We start from the raw sequence: 24328 nt of genomic DNA on the forward strand, positions 1-24328 counted from the left end.
CACTGTCCTGTAATAGTCAGTAACAGCATCTGCCCCACTAGAATTTGAGATATATTGATATAAATGTTTCTGGCTTTTGAAATAATGTTACAGCAGCACTTTTGGAGCCTGTAGTGCGACATGGAGGTTCACACCAAAATCAAAGGCTCCATAATATTTTGCCTGACAGAGATCAAAATCAGGCATGAATGATATGCTGCTGAGGTGCAGCTACAAACAGTCTGAGTCTGTTTGTAGTGGAGATGGTCAATGTTGGGTCAATTATCAACATTATTAATTGTCAGCCAGAAGCACATGTTACCAATGAAGGAAACACACTGGGCTGATTATATGAGTCAGTACAACTTTGTTACAATATACATCACATGGTGATGAAGATCTATGGTTTCATGTGCCTGTGAATACAATTTACCAGCAGGTCATTAGGAGAAACATAACAAAGAGGAGAATAATTACTGTTACTACCTATAAATTATATACACAAGATCAATATTATCAAATACACAAAGTCGACTATCTACACACATATCTTACTAACTATATGTCAAAGGAGTTCTGTTGTACAGGACACTGTATATAAATGTAAATAGTATCAATGGCACCAACACGTCTGAAAAGTGGGAAAGATTTTTTTTTTCTGGTTACAAATGTCAGCTTAGTGTGAAAATTTACGAGGAAAACAAAGCAAAATGTAAATTAATTGAAAAAAATCATATACTCGACCTATACATTTAACTTTCACACATCAGAAATCTTACCTTCTGATAAATTGCTTCAAGTCCATTTTATTATCATAGCTAAAGGAATTTATTCATAAATGTATATGATACAAGTTGTTTACTTTAAGACATCAGCTTCTTTTTTTCCACTTGCACTTATTGTCTATTTATTCTATATTTAGAATACATGTATGTTGGATTAAAATTTTTGAGTAGATTTCTATATTATAAAGGTTTGTGTCTTAATTCTGTCGTCAGTGTTTAATTATATTGACATAAAACTTATTAGCCTATTGTGAAGCCAGTTGGATGAATTAACAAGTAAAGAAATACAGGGACACTTCAAGTACAATAATGTAAGCTTCGTTAAGATTAATTAACATCATTTTCAAAATAGTTTCAATTTTCAACAATTCATTTATGATCAAATGATAACACAGTCCTTTTCAAAAAAAAAGTAAATATTTGTTCTTTAAATAAGATCTTTCTTATACATTATAAACACATCTTTGATACGTGATCACTCATATGTGACTATTAAATTTAATTTGAAGCTTTAGCTGGTAATCCAACAAATTCCTTTCAAACTGAAGTAGTTCTATATGTTGGCCTTTTTCAGGAGTGGAGCAATACTTTAAGAAAACATGAAAAGTTTTGGGGAGTTATTCACATGTACTCTCAGATAAGCAAAAGTGTTCAAGCCTTTTAATAACACTGAGAGGGAACGGGTTTAGTTCACATAACGCAGCATTTCAGTGTCAAAATCATTAGAGATATTGAGACAGTCGGGGGACATGTATGCGGTTATGAGTAGCACTTTCTAATAGGTCACAATACACCGACATGAAAACTACATTTACCTGCGCGGTTAACAGCCAGAATGTCAATTATTTGTGATTTCCACCATAGGTCGTTCTGATTGGCTGAAGTCGAGTGGGTGGGTGGATCACCTGTACAGGTAGGGAAATCTTAGGTGTAAATACAAACATAGTGAAAACAGGTGAGCTAGAGAAAGCCTTGTGGATTTACAATGGGAATATATATACCTTAAGCAGGATACATACAGGTAATGTTATGTACAGTACAGGTAAAAACACAGGTATGCCATGTACAGCGGCCACTCACAACTAGCATCAACATTTGCTTTAAAACTTAACAGATACTAGCTACTAAAAAGTTTCATTATAAAGGGATCACTGTGTTTGATCGAACGGATTACAAGTTTTCATACAAGACATTTATTGTGAATGTTGGTGGAGTCAGGCCCATTTTACAGGTGTTAGACTGTATGTAGATAATTATAGCTGGTAATAAGTGAAACCAATATTGATGTTAGCATGTCTTTTCAGGAGCACCCCCACCTATGAGTGAAGACAGGCTTCGGAAACATGGACTTATAGACTGTCACAGCTATACATGGACCGGGGAGTACTTTTGAACTAGTCGACCAGATGACTTCAACAAAATGCTGTCATTTAAATTCCCTTTGGTGCTATTTTGTGTGTTCTTGACGATTTTAATAGCTTTCGCACAGGATTTAAGTTATCCTATTCCAGAAGAGGAATATCCAAATTATTATATTGGAAACATTCGTGAGGATTTTAATTTATCGTCGTATTTCTTAACCGCTGAGTTGGATGATTATGAAACCTTAAAGTATAGTATTCTTTCACAAACTACAGTTCCAGCATCTTATTTCAATATTAATGAGCGGACAAGTTCTCTGTTTACAAGTCAGAGACTTGACAGAGAATCGTTAGACCATTGTGAATTCTCCACGGTTTGTGAATTAGCAATTGATGTCATAGCTAAAGGAAGTCGGAGTACGTTTTTCAAGAAAATAAAAGTAAAGATCTTCTTATTAGACATTAACGACAACACCCCAACATTTACAGTGAATAGGACGAGTCTTGAAGTTTCTGAAGCTTTCGTCGTTGGCTCTTCAATACCAATAGATGGGGCTGTTGACAGGGATAGTTCTTTAAATTCCGTTCAAAGTTATAATATTTCGGAAAGAAATGTGCCATTTTCTGTTAAATTTGATAAGTATGTGGATGGCAGTTCTTCTGTGAAAATTATTATTGATTCCAAGTTGGATAGTGAGACCCGCAATTTTTACAGGCTACATGTTTTGGCAATAGATGGCGCTGTTCCGCAAAGAACTGGTACCATGACAGTTGATATTAGGGTAACTGATGTCAATGATAATGCTCCAGAATTTAGCCAATCAGTGTACAATGTCACTATTGCAGAAGACACCCAGGTTGGTGAGGTGATCCTGAAGGTAAAGGCCACAGATGCCGATTCTGGTGCTAATGGTCAGGTCCTCTACCGTCTCAGCCCTCACCAGCTTTCCGTCATACACACTTTCTTTGCAATAGACAACATCACAGGTGACCTTAGTCTGGTGCATCCACTTGTGTATGAGCGTGGTGAAGTTTACGAAATATTTATCGAAGCCACAGATAATGCCACAAAGCCACTCTTTACTCAGGCCACAGTATATGTTAGCATTCTTGATTCAAGCAATGACCCACCAGAGATTAATATCAACTTGTTATCAAACGCAGATGTTGCCAAGATTTCGGAAGATGCAAAGATTGGTGCGGCAGTTGCTCATATTGGTGTAACTGATGACGATAAAGGAGTCAATGGTATTGTCAACTGCCGCGTTCAAAGCTATTACTTCACCTTGGACCCTATCGGGACAAATGAGTACAAGGTTGTTGTCCATAAACCATTGAATAGAGAACTGAAAGAAAAACACAGAGTCAAGGTTATATGTGAAGATTCGGGAAGTCCACCATTGAACTCCTCGGCAGAGTTCGAAGTGAAAGTTTTGGATGAAAATGACCATTCCCCGAAATTTACTCAACAGCTTTATCGTCCAGACATCTACGAGAATAACCAGCATGGAGCAATTTTACTTAAAGTGTCAACCAATGATTTTGATGCCGGAATTAACTCTGAAGTTGTATATTCTCTTGTTCCCACAAACAACGATAAGTTTTCGATCGATCCGGACTCCGGAGAGGTGTTTGTGAATGTTCACCTTGACAGGGAAAATGTCACACAGCTAGAATTTGTTGTCATAGCAACTGACAAAGGAACACCCCCCAAAACAGGAACAGCATCTGTTAGGGTAACAGTTTTGGATGAAAATGATAATCGACCAAAATTTTCAGAGACAGTCTACACATTCTCTGTGAGAGAGAACTTAAGTGCAAGTATCCATGTTGGAACACTTACAGCTTCTGACCCTGATGAAGGACAAAATGGGATTGTAGAATTCATGATGTTACCAGAAATGACAGGAAGTTTTCCATTTATAGTTTACAGCAATGGATCTATATATACAACACAAGTTCTCAATCGGGAATCACAGCCTCATGGATATAATTTTCGAGTCATTGCATATGACCTTGGTTCACCTTCCCAGAACAGCACAACTCATGTGACAGTATTTGTTGGTGACACAAATGATAATGGACCAGTTATTGTCTTCCCAACATTTGATAATAAAACTGTTAAGATCGTTTACAATACAGGAACGGATCATGTGATCACCAAGGTCATAGCATATGACCCTGACCTTGGAGGTAATTCTAAGCTCACCTATACAATTCTAGAGGATGATGAGGCAAACCCTTTTTATATTGACGAAAACACTGGGGAGATTTACTTATCACAGCCCCTAGGGATCTCTGATATCCAAACTTACACCTTCACAGTCCTTGTGGAGGACAACGGGGTGCCAAGAAGATCCTCAATGCAAAATCTCACTATCATTGTCACAACCCACGAAGGTAGTGGTGTTGACACACCCACCGACCCAGACAACCTTGTCATCGCTATAGTGATAACTTGTGTGACCATTGTATTGTCAATGGCGATAATCCTTGTTATATGTATCATTAAACGGATAGACAGACAGAGAAAAGCAATGAATAAAAGTGGAAGTAGTTCCGATTTGGAGGATAAACGAAAGGACATGTATGATGCCATTACTCGTAACCATGACAACGAAAGCCAAGATCGAGCAGAGAAAAAAGTGAGTTTTTCTGTGGATTCAGACCCCAACCTTATCATATCAGCATCCGACTCCAGCTCAAAGTTTCCAAACAATGCCCTCGCTGTTGAAGAGGTAAGATTGCTTTTTGGTGATTTTAATATTCTTTATGAAATATGTCCCTATTTTAAACACCCTATTACAAAATGTAAAGATCAAGAATGATTTAAATCCTAATTCTGGGAATTGATTTATAAAGAGTGTGGTTTTCCCCCATATTTCACATCCTGTTGCAGTAATTTTAAATAGTAACAATGATTTTGTTTAACATATTCTGAACTGAACTTCAAGACCACATTAAGTATAACCTGATCTGTTTACGGTTGAGGAAGAACTTTTTCACTAGTTATCTTTGTAATTGACTACCTCTGATTATGAATCTTTCAATCAAATTTTGACAATTGTTTATGAAGTTTAATTTATACAAATAAGTAAGATTTAGTTTTTTTCTGATAGAGCTTTGTACCTGGTACATCTAAAATGCAAATGGTTACTTGAAAACGACCTTCAACTCACCTTCATTGCTGTGAGTTCAGTATAAAGTTATTAGTATGCAGAACATGAAAGCAACTACATATGCCATCGCGAACGTCAAATTTTTTTTTATGATTTTGTGTAACGGTAAACCCCCGAACAGTTTGTTTGCCTTTAGTAAACATGATCCATATTCAATTTGAAAAACCACTGCCTTGTAAGATGGGAATGCCTTGTATTGAGAACTGCGGTGAACTGACAAAAGATTGGTTCCCGGGTTTTAACTTCTGTTATAAATACATGATTTACAAAACCTACGAAAATTTATTTATTCAGTTTTCATGACATTTCATTTTCATTTTATAAAATCCAATCCTCTCGACCTGTAGGCAATTCCCTTGACTGACGATCCCTATTTACCTGTAAACACAGGTGAGAGCCAACCTGTGACAAGGCAGGTAAAAATGCATTTGGTTGCATGTCTAGTGTTGTTATCATTCCCGTTCGTACTGTAGGCTATAAAAACCATTTCTCAAACAAATCTGTCTTGTTAAGATTGAAACAATTTTTTTTTCACATTTTCAGAAAAAAAATCAGGTACTGAAACATTTCTATGTTGTGTGATTAAGCACTTTTTTAATTGAAAAAAAAAATACCTGCACAAAGGGCTAATATATAAACAGGTGTTTTATTTACTTGGCGGTTGGGTATTTTTTCTCGTTAATGACAAAAATATCTGAATATCTATGTAAACAGTATGATATACAAGTCCACTGTTTGGTTATGGGTAATTTTCATTCACAACTCCAGTTAAATGTTTAAACATATTCTAACTTCAGAAAACAAATATAATTCATTGTGTTTATAAAGAAGTTAAATTGTTTGGTAATGGTTTTTTGGTGTTTGTTTTTGTCGACAAAATATTAAATGTTTGTTTGTAAAGATTTTTTTTTCACTTATAATTCATATTTTCTTAAATACACATACTAGCTATGGTTTTGGTAGATGACTGTGCTGTTTGTTGTAAATTTTAATATTTTTTTTCATCTATTTTCAATAATATTTTTTTGTAAGTAGTAATATATTTGATACACCACTAGATCTACAATGTTATATGCACATTGTCTATCCAAGTTTTACCTCAAGCATAAAACTCCTGATCAGATGGTCATGACATTTTTTTTCCTGTGACAGTGTCAGATATATGAATTGAGATATATTGAATTCATATATTTATTATAACTGTATTGGAATGTGAAGAAATATGATGACTTATTAGCTCACAAAAAAATCTGCTTGAACAATTTCCTTAATAATGGAGAGAAGATATTTTGAGACGTTCTGTCAGTCACCGAGATGTCCCTGTCAAACTGTTTGACAGAACGACCCCCCCCTAGGGCACAATGATGACGAAGTCATGGTTCAGCTTTATTTATATGGAACCCTTTCAATTTACCACCAGTAGACAGGTATGGTTATTGGACAGTATAAACCAATTAGTGGAAATTCATACCTGTGTTTGATGACAGATACATAGTCTAATGAGACAGGTATGAGATGTATACAACAGTAAACATATACTGTGTTTGTTTTCTTTGTTTAAGTATAATCTATTTATGATGATAGCTGATCTAATGGTAATACAAGTCTTTAAGTCGGCATTTTCTTTCATCAAGCCAAATTAACTTTAATAAAAAAAGGGGAAAAATTGTGTATATTGTAGCTCATTGAAGACAAAGGATAACTGAGCCTGTCCCCCTCCCCAGGGGATCTAACTCAAAACCCAACCCCCTTAGCCCACTGACAATGTCATGTTTGCCCAAAAAAACAAGTTTTTAAGGCGTTGTTTCATATCATGACAATAGTGGGGAAGTGAATTGCAAAATGAGATATCTTATGAATAAATCAAAAATCGTGTTGCTGAAATCTTCATAGTTCCTGGATAATCCGCCTGTCTTGCTAATTTCTTTGTGGTAATTTGTAAGAAACCTAAAAAATTCAAAATCTTGTGCAAAAATAATTTCTATTTGTAGAACACTAGAGAAAGTTTTGTGTTCACTAAACTAGCTATTGGAACACTAGTGGTGAAAAAGTGAAATATTCTTATGTCTGTCTATGACTTGAGATTTAAAATATTTTTCACAACCTGATTTATTGATTCTAAATACATTTTACCTGTATGCATTTTTTAATAAAAAATTGGGGGGAAGGGGTTCTATTTTACATGCATGTTCAGAAATAACTAGCAAATATTGAAGATGGAATTGGGAACTACAAAAATATATTACATACAGTGAAATGTTTTATGAAAAAGGAACCTGTTTCATGGAGCAGAGAATCATCAATCAGTCTTTACAATTTTTGCTAATTAAAAGTTCTATAATGATAATTCCTTTTACACAGTTCTCACATTCAAACTGCCAAAAATGTCGCATTATTAAATTCTTTCGAAAAGATGATATTTCATTTCAGAAATTGTCTTTTCAATTCTTTTTTATGCCTTTCTAAAACCATTGAGATGCTATTTAAAATTTCCAAAGCAATTTTATGATAATTGTTGTCCAAAATTACCCTGGAAGTTTATAATTGTCGTTTCACAAAGGAAAACATACGTAAACAGAAACGCTCTCTTATGAGTCATAGCACCATATAAAAGTGAAAAGGGGTTGGGGATTGGTAGAGTCGACAAGAGATAGGAATAATTTGTGTTAATTCCACATTTCCTATACGGGTTATATCGCCATGGCGTCCTTGTACCTTGTGATTACGACTATCATTAGAGACAATTATAGCCAAGCAATTAACCTTACATACAAATCTGTATAGCTGTCATGCTTTTACTCGGACCAAAAGGAACAGATTTAATTTAAATGGAGTGAAATAGGCAGTCTTTTTATTTGAACTCTACTGTTTAGGGTTTTGCCTAAATAGAGTGCTTCGACTGTATGAAAGGAACTTCATCTGGCACAAGTGTGAGGTTTTAACAGTTAAACGAGGTTGCATTGTAATAGGAAAATTTGTTTGAATTCTCAAGAGTAAAAAAAATTAAAAGCATTCAGATTGAAAATCATTTCCAATTCTTTACTTTGCTACAAAGTTTTTTTGTTAAGAGGTATGTGTCTTTGATAACCTTATATATTCATGCACTGCCATCTTTCAAGGCGTTTAAAACGGATTCTTCAACACTTGTATGTCTGATGAAACGTCTTCAGCAATTTAAAATGGTGCTTCATAAAAGTAAACAGCCAACCTTACAACGAGAACTTGGGATAGGCAGCCAAGCCAATGGCATGAATATGAAATGTACAATTTTGGCTTCATTTTATAAATGAAGACATCAATTTTGATTCCACTAGACTTAAAATACTTGACATTCATGTGTAGTGGCTGTGAAATTGAAATTGAATCATTTTTTTTTATCTCTGCAGAATATGATTTCAAACTTATTGAATTATATTTTTTCATCGATCGCTTCCATGGTAAATGCTTTTTTTTTCAGAAGCTTAGCTGTTATGAGTGTAGATATGGCAGCAATTTTCGCGAAATCTAATAAAATTTTCTGTGAAATAGATATCTCTGTAGTAAATATGTTATCCATAGGGCCATACTTTTTTTATCATTTTAGAGAAATATTGAATCTAAAAGCAAAAAGATGTCATTGTTTTTGATACATAACAATGAGTCTGTGTAATTGATTGTATGTATGCAAATTTGTTTTAGAGACCAATTGACTTCATGTTTCATATAGATTTTCTGAAAAAGTAATTTTAAGTAGAGAGTTATGGAAATGTTAACTTCAAAATTAACTGAATAAATAAATAAATAAAAAGTACATGATTAACTATGGAGTCTAAAAATCATTGCAACTATCATATTTAAACCATCATTCAATAAGGCCAAGGGGCATAGACAATAACTTCTCACTTGAAGCAGTAGGCTTATTACAGGACAAATCAAGGGGAACAACTCAATTTTACTTCTCAATCAAAGTAGATAGGTGGGCTTATTACAGGACAAACAGAGGGGGTTAACACATTACTTCTCACTCAATTTAGATAGGTGGGCTTATTACAGGACAAATGAAGGGGAACAACTCCTTACTTCTCACTCAAAGTAGATAGCTGGGCTTATTACAGGACAAACAGAGGGGGCCAACATGTTACTTCTCACTAATCGTAGCTAGATGGGCTTATTACAGGACAAACAGAGGGGCCAACATGTTACTTCTCACTAATCGTAGCTAGATGGGCTTATTACAGGACAAACAGAGGGGCCAACATGTTACTTCTCACTAATCGTAGCTAGATGGGCTTATTACAGGACAAACAGAGGGGGCCAACATGTTACTTCTCACTCAAAGTAGCTAAATTGGCTTATTACAGGACAAACAGAGGGGGCCAACACATTACTTCTCACTCAATGTAGCTAAGTTGGCTTATTACAGGACAAACAGAGGGGGCCAACACATTACTTCTCACTCAATGTAGCTAGATGGGCTTATTACAGGACGAACAGAGGGGGCCAACATGTTACTTCTCACTCAACGTAGCTAAATTGGCTTATTACAGGACAAACAGAGGGGGCCAACACATTACTTCTCACTCAATGTAGCTAGATGGGCTTATTACAGGACAAACAGAGGGGGCCAACACATTACTTCTCACTCAATGTAGCTAGATGGGCTTATTACAGGACGAACAGAGGGGGCCAACACATTACTTCTCACTCAATGTAGCTAGATGGACTTATTACAGGACAAACAGAGGGGGCCAACACATTACTTCTCACTCAATGTAGATAGGTGGGCTTATTTCAGGGGAAGTAAAGAATGGTAATACAGTAGGGAAGTGGGCTGAATACTCCTGGTTTATAACAGGTATATTGGTATTTTACTAAACCTGAAATAGATGTGTGGGCTTATTACCAGACATGGGATAATTGCTTGATATCTATAATACATATGATATCTCATGTATGTTGTTTATAGATAGAGTTGTCTCCCTGTAAAATCACATTTGACTATAAATTACTTAGTAAAAGAGGAAATGTAGGTTTAACATTCTGTTAAATCAATATTAAGTTCAGGGAATGCTTCAGATGTAGGCAATCCAAAGTATACACGCATATAAAACAATGATCTTATCATGTACTTGGGACTTCTCTCAGTGTCAGCTGGGTAAAACATCTTCGCAGTTTTGTAATAACGGTAAATGGAATTTAAAGTAATTTTACCACAAAAGTATATCATCAGATAATATTGGAAAGTTCAAACGGTTTTGTTCATTCTGGCTTATCAGTATAACTTTCCGATTCCTTTTATCATACCTATGTCAGATAGATGTTTTAACACCGTCATAAACGATTAAAAAATGAAAGTGAGAATAGAATTGATAAAGATCTATATAAACGATTATCAAAACACTACACACAAAGCATCCACAGTTTGCTAAAACAAAATTTGATTTTAAAATTTGTATATATTTATCTAATGTGACCGGAATGATTAATGACCTGTATCAGCAGGGGACATTTCCGATACCGATTAGATTTTTTCAGTTGATTCACTGTCCTTCAGCATTTCTATTAAGTGTCAGCTGGTCAGTGTATGCATCTTAATGACCAATCAATACAAAGTACATTTAGATTCTAGTCACTCACTTCTGTTGTGTTAATGGTGTATGTTACCAATAACATATTTTACCTTCTCCAAAAAAGAGATTTAACCCTGGGACAAATTAGTAGATCTTTCACAAAAAGATCAGTTAAAATGTATGACAGGATTTTGGTAAATTAGCTAATTTCACCCTCGTATATTTCATATTTGTTACCTGTGGTAATAATAAAAAGCTTAAAATTTCATGAAAAAAAAATTGTGCTCCTCTGAGTCCATAATGTAGAGAACTGAAGTTTGTTGTTAAAGACACTGAAAACACACTAAACAGATTTAAATTTTGAACTCAGCAAAACACTTTTCAAACTGAGAATCAAAAGTGATACAATTGTAGATTTTAAGTAAACATCATCACGACATAGTTATGTTTTGGAGTTAGGAATAGCAATGGTGGTCTTGCGTTCAGTAAGAAATTACGTGTGTGAGAAAATGAAATACTGCTGACGGAATCAATAAATCCCGCTAGACACAAAACTAATTTGATGGTAATTAATGATGTATGTATGCATGTATATTTCCATTCAAGTGCATTTAATTGATTAATCTTAAATCATGACATTTGCATGGTTAGTTTCTTTTCGATGGCATGTGTTTCAAACTTTTCACTGTCTACGTCCTAACTGGAGCTATTTTATTTTGTACTTGCTGTTTTGAAGTCGGTGGAATTTAAAGTGCATAGCATGTTGCCTGAGTGCAGTGTTTTAGCAGAAGTTGGAAGTACAAGAGGTCTGCTAGGATCAATACAATAAATTGTAACCATATCTGTATCAAGAAATCAACAAAGAAGATTTTAGATCAACTGGTGGGCTTGACAGGCCCATTAGGCATTTTGTTGACTTAGTGTATGTTATCTGTTGATCTCATTTATAATTTACTGTTTTTTTATTTGTTGATATATTGATTGTATTTTTGTTTGTTTACTGAATTCATATCTTTTATGTTTTTCTGTTTGTTGTAATGATGTACTGTGTCCCCCACACAAGCTTGTGAGGAGAGAAATGATAATTGTTTTGACATTTCTACAGTACAATGTTGATATTCTCCTCAATTTTGTATCAGAAATTCAACAGCTGTTATTGGTAGATTTTAGCTGATAGACAGTGGGCATTCATTGTATGGCCCGAAAAAATCATGCTGTTAAATAAAAAATGTGTACGATCTATACACATCGGTATACCTTCTGGCTACAACTATTTATTAACACGATCAATTTCCTCAAATCCAATATGGATAATTGATGGTCGCTCATAAAATTGACTAAAACGGTGAGAAGGATGGAGAAATTGGCGGGTAGGTGTTTCAACGGGCAGAATGGTTTGACCGCTATCACAACTCTCGATCAAATAGCTTACGATGATAAACGTGTAAAACATCAAATTAAATACCTCAGACATTAAGATAAATACCTTTATCACACCCATAACAGAGCAGTATAAAAAGCTTCTCCTCTTAAAACATTTATCAATACTCGAACGCACATGCAGCACAACATCAGCTAATGAATATCGTATCGAATCCAACTTTGATCTGGGATAGAAGATAATTTTATTGAATTATAAAAATATATGTGAAAGAAATAGATTGTAAGAGTAATCCTGTTTGATTTGTAAATACCTTTTAGACTCCTGGGGTGCTTAGAAAATCTGTTTTCATGGTGCTTGGTAGCTTTTGTGTTTCATTTCACTCCGGCCTTTCAATCATCAATTGAAATCCCAGTAGATATATAACGGCTGCGTCATTAATACATGACCCGTTTGAAGTTGTAAATAAAATTTTTCATAATGAAATTTGACATGAAAGGTTTCAAATGTTTTTTTCCCCACAAATGTTTGGTAAATGTAATATTTCATTTTCGTATAAACTTTTTTCCCCACAAATGTTTGGTAAATGAAATATTTCATTTTCGTATAAACTTGTTTATTTTGTGAAATTTATTATATAAGGTATAGGCTCTAGCTACTGACCTATATTTGACTGACATAGAACATTATAAAATCTTCATGTTTGACAAAATGGAAAATGATTGTACCTTTCATTTAATTAAATTTTTTCAGTATTCCTTAGCAGCTGACTGTTTGGAAAATTCTTCAGTGTTGAATCACTTGAGGGCATCTTTGACCCAAGAAACAAAATAGTTTCACTGCATTTTGAATAATTTTTAATATTTCCCTATTTACTTCGACAGGTACTTGTGATGCATAGTGCTTTTTTAGGTAGGGTGCGTGAACTAGTGAAAAGCCAAAAATGTTAATTAACGCCACTAACGGTTCAGTAATTGACAACCTGATTGTATTTGTTCACCTGGTGTGTTCGTGTCAGACAGGGGGACAAAAGCCATTGCATGTTTGTGTGTGCTTAACTCTTTGTTTTCAGCTCCGCTAAGTTCAATGTTGATTTTGTTACAGTTCGTAACATATGGAACATGGTCAGGCCGTTTAGTACGCCACGTTGGGGCCTACGTTAGTACTTTAGAAACCTTTACCATTGTATCATTGTAATGATGATAAACCTACATTTGTTTATTGTTGACAATGTAATGAATTTTTTATACAGTGAAACTATGCTAGATTTTTGATAGATAACAAAACGAACAAAGATTGTAAGTCTGGGTGGTGAATTGCTAGGGATCTCCATGATGAATCAGATAATTCTCCTACATAGACAAAAGTTATACAGATATTTTAGTGAAGGTCGTAGGGGCAGCAGGGGTTATCTACAAGGTCTCAGGAGTTCATTTTAATGTAAATTCAATTCTCACCTAACCATGAAATTTAAAACCTGAAGTTGATCTGTCAAGGTTTTACAATTGATGGTTATAAACTTGCATCATATTAAAGTAAGCATATCAAAATAGATACACATATATCTGTCTATATTATACTGTTACCATAGTAAATAAATAATTCTTGTTTTGAAATATTTTGAATGTCTTCTCTTATGTCTCACATACCTCAATTATTAGATTGCCTTACTCTTTTATGATTTAAAATATTTGAGCTATTATTTTGAATGCCCCAGAGAAAAATTTCCTTAGTCATTACAAGCATTTGTATACGAGGACAACATTTTGAAATTAGTGTTTATTGTCATTGTTGTTGAGTATTTTTAACAAAAGGTTGAATAATACCATGATTTTCAGTCCTGATTTCTTTCCTGTTTCTTTTTTAACTTTCATGGAAACTTTTTGATGATTTATCTCAGTGAGTTAAAAATATCTGTCAAACATTTGATGATTTGTTTGTTTTGTTGGCCAGATACTCGACAGAATTATGCCTCCACCTAAACCTGAAAGAGTTCCAACAAGAGAAGACAACCCAGAGCAACAGTTTCAGCAACAGTCCCTGTCAACAGTAGCCAAGCTTCAGCGACACCAAGAATACCTTCAGGCCTGCGACAAACCATCTTGGGGAAGCAACTCAAATCTAGAGGTTTGTACTGGAGGATCACAGATTATTGTCTCAGCATTGTAATCATTTTATCATAAAACACTATTACCGCTATTTTAAGCTGAAATTAATCAATCAACATTAGAAATATTTGAGGCAAAGTTCATTGCTTATGAGATGAAGATAAAAATCAACACACACTTTTATCTATAGACAGCTAGTGATTACAAGTACTGTGCCATGTTTATGTGGTGATAAGCCCATCCTCATGGATTTTTGCAGCTTTAGTAAAAATGGCAGTTAACATTTTCCTGCATAAAAAGTCCATCTGCCATCTGCCTTAATAACTTTGAATCAAGATTTTATGTGTAGCCACTCACCTCACCCCTACCCTCCATCCCCACCCCTGGGCTTATTTCAGGATAGTTGTAATTCCAGGATGTTTCATTTGAGTTGTTATGTATGGTGCATTGACATCAGTTAAATATGCATCATAGATTACAAAAAACAAGAAGAAAAAAGTTAAACGCCAAACAAACAGAAGCCAAATAACACTCACAATCAATATACCTCAGGGGCAAACTTTGTTATCTGTATGGAATATTTCTCTGCTTGACGAAATATATCAGAATTGGTATATAAACCATGCTGTTAGATATATACTTTGATGATTGGGATATAGATAATGCTGTGGTATTGATCTGTATACATGAATAGGGACCCATCTGTAATCTTTCAAATTAACGTGATTCAAAAAAACAAAACACATCATTTCCTGGAAGGCATTCCTAAAATCTAAACAGTGTTTCAATATAAGAAGCCAAACCACATCATTAGAGAATGTTTAGGTAACTTGTTTCGTACATCGTCTTCTACATGCTGGTTTGTGGATGTCAACTGTCAATATATTTCTTCATTAATTTCATTGTTCAGTTCATGTCTAATTTGTTTAGTTTTTGTTATTTCTGCCGCATATATATAAGAAAATATATAATGATATATTATATATCAATGTGTCCACTTTGTTGAGTGAATTCTGACATCCTAATTGTCTTGTACTAGTTACAATTTTATAGCAATTGAAATAAAAAGAAAACATGAACATATCCTATATTTCACATTCTATCTTAAATGTTTGGTATTTAATCCACATGGTTTTATTACAATTCTTCCCTCTGTAATACTGAAAATGGAATGCATATGTTATCAAAGATGGACATTTCTGTATTTCACAATATGTTAAATTCACCGAGGTTTCATTGTACAGACCCATCTCCATTATCCCGGCTTTAAAATTGAGGACACAGAACATTCTAATACACCCAACAGGTGGTAAATCAGCATGGTTTCTGTAAAACACAAACAGTAATTTGTTTTATTATTCTGTCATGGAAAATTAATTACTCTCACTGTCAATTAGCGCTCGTTAAACAATTATTTCATTGACAAGTAAACAATTTACAACATAGCACTGAACAGTTTAAACTGCTCATTTCCCCTTAATTCTAGATGTTCACTTAGACAATAACTTAACAACATACCTTTCACCATCATCTGTACAAGTCTTAGATTTATTTTCATAATTTTCATGTACTCTGTCTGATAAGAAAGGTGAGCTGGATTTTTCTGTCACTGTACATGCTATGAAACTCAACATTGAAATTAAATATTAAGATTATACATTTGCCAGATATGATATTATCAGTGACATTTGTGGATCAGATCAACATCTTGCTTTCACATGGTTTTAATTCTTTAAAATGTGCAACCGTACTAGGTGAATTTATAGTTACCCGGTACTTGTATTTTTCATGAAATCCACTGAATGATATTGAAATATATCAGTCATTTTTTTCATTTCTAGCAAAGAAATTTATTGGAAAATAATGACACATTTGTCATTCTAATGTGTATGATTAACAGGTAAAAAATCACACAATTAAAATCAATATTCAGATTTGAGAGATATTTTTTGTGTTACAATTCAAAGTATATCTATTTCCTAAATTTAGATAGATTAAAATACTTCTATAAGAAGACCACCCTCACCCCAAAATAAATAAGAACAGCCCCCTGGGGAAAAAAAGGTCTTTCCAATTTTCCATTTATTTATCTAATTTTTTTTTACCAATAAATCAGCAGTTTTTTTCTCAATTAAACTTCTACATCTTTGAGAAGTTCACTTCTGCAATAATTGATGAGAACTAATTCATTATGTTATGTAGAAAACAGATAACATTTCACATCATGTATATGTGTAAAGCTGGGTAATTATTGTTTTTAAAAAACTTGACCTAATTAACAAATTCTTTTCAACTTGAAAACCAGGACAATGTTCAATTTCTGTTTCTTGGAATGTTAATTAGTTTGGTTTGTTAGGATTCCGAACACGGTGAGATATGTATGTTTCTTTGTCAGCTGATCAATTACACTCAATCAGTTGTGAGTCATGAAGTTGGGAAAGACAGAAACAACAAACAGGTAATGGTGTCTGGACAGATTCCAGTTTCTTAATATGAGTGACATGGCTTGTTTTGGTTGTGGATTTCTGAGCAGCGACATTACATTATTGCAACAATACCCTGATCAGGCTATTGTCTCCAAAGAGTGTCATATTGATTCTATGCATAGCTCCTTTAGATTGCTCATGATGCTGACTAAACAACAAATTTATTTTCAATAGAATTAATTTAGTTGAAAAATTCCTGTCCATTCAAAATTTGCTTGGAACCAAAAATAAATGTTTTATTAGATAATAAAATTCCAACACCGTGCTGTGCATCTTAAGGAATTGTTTTATGATCATTCGGGAATCATACAGATTTCAAGAGAAGGAGAAAAATGATTTGACAATTAAGCTTTAAACAAATGTGATGATAGTGACTTCATGGCAAGATGTGTCATTCATCCACGGTGGTCTGTTTAATCACAGAAGATAAACACTTGGATGTATAAATCAACATGATGTTCAATAATAGAATGACAGATTAGTATACAAATATTCAAAATCTATTGATGATAACAAATTACAGATTTAAGTCGATCCAATAAATCATTTTGTTAAATGAAAATACATGCTAATTTGATTGAGAATGTGAAGAATATCTTACTACACAATGTATATTGAATATCTATTTTTCATATTGGACCATTTTTCAAAATTTGCGTAAAACAATCAAATACAAAACAAAGAAATAAAAACAAAGAGGCGTAGACATCTATTTTTAGATGTTTTTCTGAAAGTGATTTGTTTTGTGTTTGCAGGGAGAGATGTATAAGAAACAAGATGATAACCACAGCGAGACGTCTGGAGAAACATCGACGAGCGACAGTGGCCGTGGTGGCAGTGAAAGTGATATTCAGAGCAGTGGAGGGCTTTCCCATTGTCTAGAATTAGGTACGGATCTCACTAACTTGTTAATAGAAATCCTGAAACTCTAGGTACAGATCTCACTAACTTGTTAATATCCTGAAACTTTAGGTACAGATCTCACAAACTTGTTAATAGAAATCCTGAAACTCTAGGTACAGATCTCACTAACTTGTTAATATCCTGAAACTCTAGGTACAGATCTCACAAACTTGTTAATATCCTGAAACTTTAGGTACAGATCTCACAAACTTGTTAATAGAAATCCTGAAACTCTAGGTACGGATCTCACAAACTTGTTAATAGAAATCCTAACACTCTAGGTACAGATCTCACAAACTTGTTAATAGAAATCCTGAAACTCTAGGTACAGATCTCACAAACTTGTTAATAGAAATCCTAACACTCTAGGTACAGATCTCACAAACTTGTTAATAGAAATCCTGAAACTCTAGGTACAGATCTCACTAACTTGTTAATAGAAATCCTAACACTCTAGGTACAGATCTCACAAACTTGTTAATAGAAATCCTGAAACTCTAGGTACAGATCTCACTAACTTGTTAATAGACTGGAACTTTAGGTACAGATCTCACAAACTTGTTAATAGAAATCCTAACACTCTAGGTACAGATCTCACAAACTTGTTAATAGAAATCCTGAAACTCTAGGTACAGATCTCACTAACTTGTTAATATCCTGAAACTTTAGGTACAGATCTCACAAACTTGTTAATATCCTGAAACTCTAGGTACAGATCTCACAAACTTGTTAATAGACTGAAACTTTTGGTAGGTGTCTTATGTCTGGTTGTCCTGACCCAGCAAATATAAATACTAAAACTAGGTATGAATGCCTGGCTGTCAGGAACCCTGTAAAAATAAATTCTAAAACATGGGTATGGGTTCTGTGTAGTTGTCAGGACCCTGTGCATATAAATTGTAAAATTCTTGTCGCTACAAATGCTGGGAAAATAAATACTCAATTAAATGAAAAATGTTTTTTTTCTGAATTACAAAATAATGATTTGAACACAAATTTTGTTAATCAACAAATACAACAAAGAAAATGGTAAAATTATTGTCAACATCATTTTATTTTAGTCTGAAATTTTGGTAAAACTTAAGGACAAAACACCAAAGGGTGAAAGATTTACACGGAAACACTTAAAGGTATGAATATAGACAGAGAATAAAATGCAGTGTCTATAATGTTGAAATGTTTAATCATCCATGTATCTTTTATCATAATGTCTATTTTGTTTCTTCTTTCATAGACTATCTGAAAAGTATGTATTCGCCATCCAATTCTCCAAGGAAGGAAAATGCACCAACACCCAGTGAGGGAACAGACTCGCGGAGAATTCCGTCTAACAGTGAAAACAGTGACCCGCGGAGGGTACCCAATCCAAACCACTTACATTTTAAACTTTCTCATTTGTTACCTCCCAAATCACGACCAGTGCATCTAAATAGTCACAATAATGGCTACCCTTCCCGCGGGGGTGTCCCACACAAGGGGCGTGGCCCTGTTGTACATTGGCGTGGTGTTACAGACTATCTAAATACGTCAATGGCAACGATAGAGGATTACGATGAAGATGACAATACGACTACATCAGGAAGTTATGTAGTTGAGGATGAAGATTTGCGAACAGATATGGCTGTTGGCATGGATTATTTTGTGTGATAGCAATGAATCTACATGGTAAGTGTTGAAATAAAAACAATGGAAGAGAACTAAGTTGTCTCCCTTTGAATGCATATTGCCTATACAGTGTAGATTTGATTTCTTCATACTAATCAGTTAACTTCTCAACTGTTAAATCTGTATAGGTTTTTGCTGATTTTCTTAAAATTTCTTCATCTCATTTAAAGTCACTTAATCACAATTGAATTAATTAGAGTGTTCTGTCACCTAGAATGTTATTATATAAGCTTAACAGAAAGGTTGGTATCTTATGAAATGTTCTACTGTTTTGATGGAAGGTTTGGACTCTCATATCAAGTTCCACTTTACTAATGGTAGGGTGGCCTCTCAAGACCAGTTTTCTTTACTGATGGTAGAGATGGCCTCTCAGAATAGGTTCTGCTTTACTTAAGGGAGAGATGGCCTTCCAAAACAGGTTCTACTTTACTAATGGGAGGGATGGCCTCTCAAGACAGGTTCTACTTTACTTGTGGAGAGATGACCTTCCAAGACAGGTTCTACTTTACTAATGGGAGGGATGGCCTCTCAAGACAGGTTCTACTTTACTAATGGGAGGGATGGCCTCTCAAGACAAGTACTACTTTACTTATGGGAAGGTAGCCTCTCAAGACAGTTCTTCTTTACTAATGGATGGGATTACCCTCTCAAGACAGGCTCTACAATAGTGATACTCTTGGAAGGTTTCCTAGAGACATGCTGTTCTGTAATGATACAGATATAAGACAGAATCTACTGCATTGATAACTATTTTACTATGTTACTACAAATAAATACATAAATGACCATGGCAATTTCTTAAGTTCTGAAGTCAGATATTAATAAAAACTTTTTAAAATTCTGTATATTAAAGTTATTTTTATTGTGACATCTAAACTTTTTCAATGTTATTCAGGTACAAAAATAAATACATTTTGAAGAAGCTACATCATTCATCTTTTTCCTACATGTGGCCTTTCTTCAAAATTTTTCTTCTTTTTTTTTCTTCATTAAAAATTAATATAATGTGTGATATTTTTGTTGATAATACATGCAGAATTTTGTTTACTTTGAATTTGAATGATTTTACCAATGAAACTTTAAATTTCAAAATTTATTTCATGTTAAAGAGTTTCATAAATTCAATTTGTGAATTCAATTATGAGTGATTTCCAACCCAAACTTATCATAAGGCTGTTTTGTGTATATGTGGTTCATAAATTATCAATTATAATGTGCAAGTCATTTTAAAAATACAAAATTTCTGAAAAAAAGAAATTAAACTAAATTAAGTATGATTTTTAACATTTTTATATATGATGAAGGGGACAAAAACAACTTGTTGAGAGCTATAAAAATGTGAACCTGTTTGTGACTCATAAATTCAATACAGTATTACGAATTCCTGTTCCACTATAAAATATTTTAGAAGTGTATTTTACTAGATATTAATAAAATTCATACAAATTTCCAGGGAGTTAAGAACTACAAGATCAAAGTGAGAGGGTAGATGGTTATCGTCGTGGAATAGCTGTACGATTCAATGAACGCCATTATAGTTTTGTGACAGCTAAACATTGTCACATCAGATAGCCACACATCATTAACCACCTACACTAATTATCTCCCCTGATTCAGGGTAGCTCCAGACTCGAGTCCAAATTTATTGACTTTTGAACAAAATGATTGATTCAGCGGTTGAAATGTACGCATCGGATAAGTAGCGGTAAAACCAGTTGAGGCCAGTAACTTTTATACATATATATAAAAAGGAAAATCAATTTAGATTCTTGAGGATGTTTTACAGATAGCTACCTCTTTAACAGACAAAAGATGAAAGAAAATAGCTGGCATTCTCCATTCTATCAGATAGTATTGGAAACAAAATAATGATATGTCTGTTTTAAAAGTAGAAAGAATTTCTAGATCATCGACAGTGATATACGAATACATAAAGGTTCTCAATGATAAATGATCATCCTGTTATCAAACGGAGAAACGTCCGAATCTGAAATTCTTCCGGAAACCATACACAATTCGAGACCAAAGTATATAATTATATTGTGTGAAGATTAGGCCGTCTGTCCTTGTAATTTTCAGTGGAGTTATTACTTAGGTCCAGATTTTACTGCCGACTTTATATACGGATAGGATGTCGAAGTTTTTCATCTGTTCGAACATATGGTAGAGATCTCTAATAAAACCTATCTGGTTGTATAAGTAACCTCAGTGTGTTAAGATACCAAGTACGTAAAGTTATTTCAAACATTTTATAGTTGTATACACAAAAAAAATAACAGAAAATTATAAAACCTGAAAAAAATATTTGTTACAAAAGGTTTATTCATTCTGTCATTTCCATGCTTAAAATAGCAAACATTTCTCAGATTTCTTGAACTTATTGAACTGTTGGAATATTTTGTTAATTTAAAGTTATGTTTTTCGCTCCACATGTAACATTGGGAATATTAAAAGATGACAGGTTTTACTGAGAGAAGTTACGGCTATGCTGTTTTCGCTACAGTTAGCACATTTTCCAAGATAGAAAAACAAAACATGAAAATTTATGATATTTGTCAGTTGTACGTGAGACAGGGATAATGTATACCTGATCTATAAACCAAGATCAGAGTTTATTAAGAAAATGTCCACATTTGTCAGCGACTGGATTTACACACATAACACCATAATAACTATTTTATTGATTATATATGAAAACCGCACGAGGAACATCATCGTGTATTATTTATTGTTTACTAGGGGATCGGTCAGTAAGCCTGGGGAGTAAATCATAATCTAGGACTCAAAGTAGCGGGGAGGGGGGTTTGGGCAGAGGACAATGGTACAGCAATTGATTGATGGCTTTATTACTGAATTTGTGATACTCCGATGGGCTTATTACCAAACATGAGGTAATGACAGGTAAAAAATATCCACATAACTTCAATTTAAAAGAAAGATTACAATATCTCATGGTCTGTCCTATTCAAAGTGTTTATAATGAAAACAAGAATTCAGTTGCCCATGGACTTGTTTTTATTATTTGTAATATCTATTCAGAATTTAGAAATGTTTTAGTGTGATGTTTCTGTTTATTCTTTCTTTCTGAGGATTTAACTTAATAGATGTAAAAATAATTGTTGAATCACAATCACTTACACTAAGCTAAACTTGATTTTATAAGTGAAAACATTCGGTAAAATCAGTAGATTTTCTCTTCCGTTGGAATCTTAATAAAATGTGTTTTTTTCTTCTCTGAAACAATAGTTGTGAAATTCCATTAGTGAGGAGAAATTGTTGTCAGTGCTTAACATCATGTATTTTAATAACAGATTGCATAATAACAAAAAACCAGTTTAAATCTAAATTCAATTACTTTAAAATTGTTTCCAGTTCACATAGTCATTATTTCCTGATTAATAGCAGTGTATGACTATCAAAACTTGCAGATAGTTAACTTAAAAACATATTAAAGTAACTACTGAACTTTAATTTCATTTCAGTTTTAATTTCATTTTTTTGTTGATACCTTAATATTAGATATGAAAATATATTTGCGATGAATTCCTAAAATTACTGCTCCTTTTGTTAAATCATAAAGTTTAGTAATTATACAAGCCTAAATTTGACAGCATTGGAGTATTTTCTAAAAAATGGAATGGGATTGGGGGAAGGGGAGGGGGAGAGACAGAAAATATGCTGATTTGAGAATATTTCTCAAATTGTAATTTTTAAACATCAGAATGAAATATTACAATTTTCTTTAAGATAATTAGAACAAAATGCATTAAACAGTCAATTATTGCAACTCATATCCTTTTATACATAATATGTAATTACCTGTTTATTATGTTAAAAAAAGAAAAATATTTACAATTTACTAAATCTGCTAAAAAAAAAGTAGCATAAATGAAAAGTATTTTTTTTTTATTCAGGATTATTCAGTTCTTGCTAAATTTCAGTGATACGCTGTTGAATTGATCATGATTTAAATTTTAACTCCTGTCACTGGTGGAATTTTCACATAGGTAACACTATTGGTGTATATATGCTTACTGTGTACACAGTAACTTCAGGGTATTACACTTATACTAATTTAAATTTTCAAAATGGTATTTACTTTTGCTTACCATTACAAATGTGATACCTCCGGGCAAGAATTTTAGTGCTAAAGACATAATCAAATAGAATAATAAGAGGTTAGATAGAATTTGTGTACAGGAACACAATGTCTCTGAGGATTACTCCAAATTCAAACAAATAAAAAATGTATCTTTGTGTTGAGTCATTCTGGATGTTTGTGTGAAATGACTGTGCTAAGTTTGACCAAGATTGATTTGACTATGTCCCGGAAATGATGTAGGTCAAATGAGTCAGTTTATCAATGTCACTACAAGAACATTACACTAAGTACCTTGTCCATCACTGCTGTAGGTAAAGTGAAAGTACACAACATGCCAAAAAAAAACCCATCGTCAATTATCTTTATAGGGAAAGTGAAAGTACAATTCATTCATCAAAATAGTAATAATAATACTAACCATTATTCATATAGGGAAAACGAAACTAAATGTGATATATATAAAGAACAAACATTATTTATCATGAGTACACCTGAAGTGAAAGAGCATGTCATTACACTCCAAAAACCCCAAGCAAGATAAATGAACTACAGCAGAAGCTTGTGCGTGTAGAGAAGTATTTTTTAGTGGATACGTTCTCAGACATATTGCTGTGGTGGTAGAGTTGATGTGTTTACTGTTAATTAATTTGGACGAAAAGTTGGACATGTACACCAGGGGTATACCTCCAACTTTGTCACTGTCAATATTCAAAGGATCTCCAACCAATTTTAGCCCTATCATTTACTGTACTTTACTTTAATTACTCAAGTTCACAGAATTATTGCCCAAAGCAACTTTCAGTAAATAATTAGTGAAATTGGCCTCTGGA

General features: G+C 33.6%; 1 protein-coding gene across 1 annotated transcript; it reads left to right on the plus strand.

The window, feature by feature from the left end:
* The first annotated feature begins 2184 nt into the window (after positions 1-2184).
* On the plus strand, positions 2185-19378 carry LOC132547865 (protocadherin alpha-6-like). The gene is made up of 5 exons (XM_060211669.1): positions 2185-4863; positions 5652-5720; positions 14188-14361; positions 17584-17716; positions 18966-19378. Exons 1-5 carry the CDS (start codon positions 2185-2187, stop codon positions 19376-19378), a joined length of 3468 nt encoding a protein of 1155 aa, XP_060067652.1.
* The last annotated feature ends 4950 nt before the right edge of the window (positions 19379-24328 follow it).

The sequence above is a fragment of the Ylistrum balloti genome, unplaced genomic scaffold (assembly GCF_031769215.1).
Source record: "Ylistrum balloti isolate Yb309-2 unplaced genomic scaffold, AGI_CSIRO_Ybal_v1 Utg369986, whole genome shotgun sequence".
NCBI lineage: Eukaryota > Metazoa > Mollusca > Bivalvia > Pectinida > Pectinidae > Ylistrum > Ylistrum balloti.

Bases quoted from the DNA above. Each gene is read 5' to 3' on its own strand.
- LOC132547865 (XM_060211669.1), top strand. From the start codon at position 2,185: ATGCTGTCATTTAAATTCCCTTTGGTGCTATTTTGTGTGTTCTTGACG. The intron at 5,721-14,187 runs GTAAAAATGCAT...TTTGTTGGCCAG, and splicing joins GCCAACCTGTGACAAGGCAG to ATACTCGACAGAATTATGCC. The intron at 14,362-17,583 runs GTTTGTACTGGA...TTGTGTTTGCAG, and splicing joins GAAGCAACTCAAATCTAGAG to GGAGAGATGTATAAGAAACA.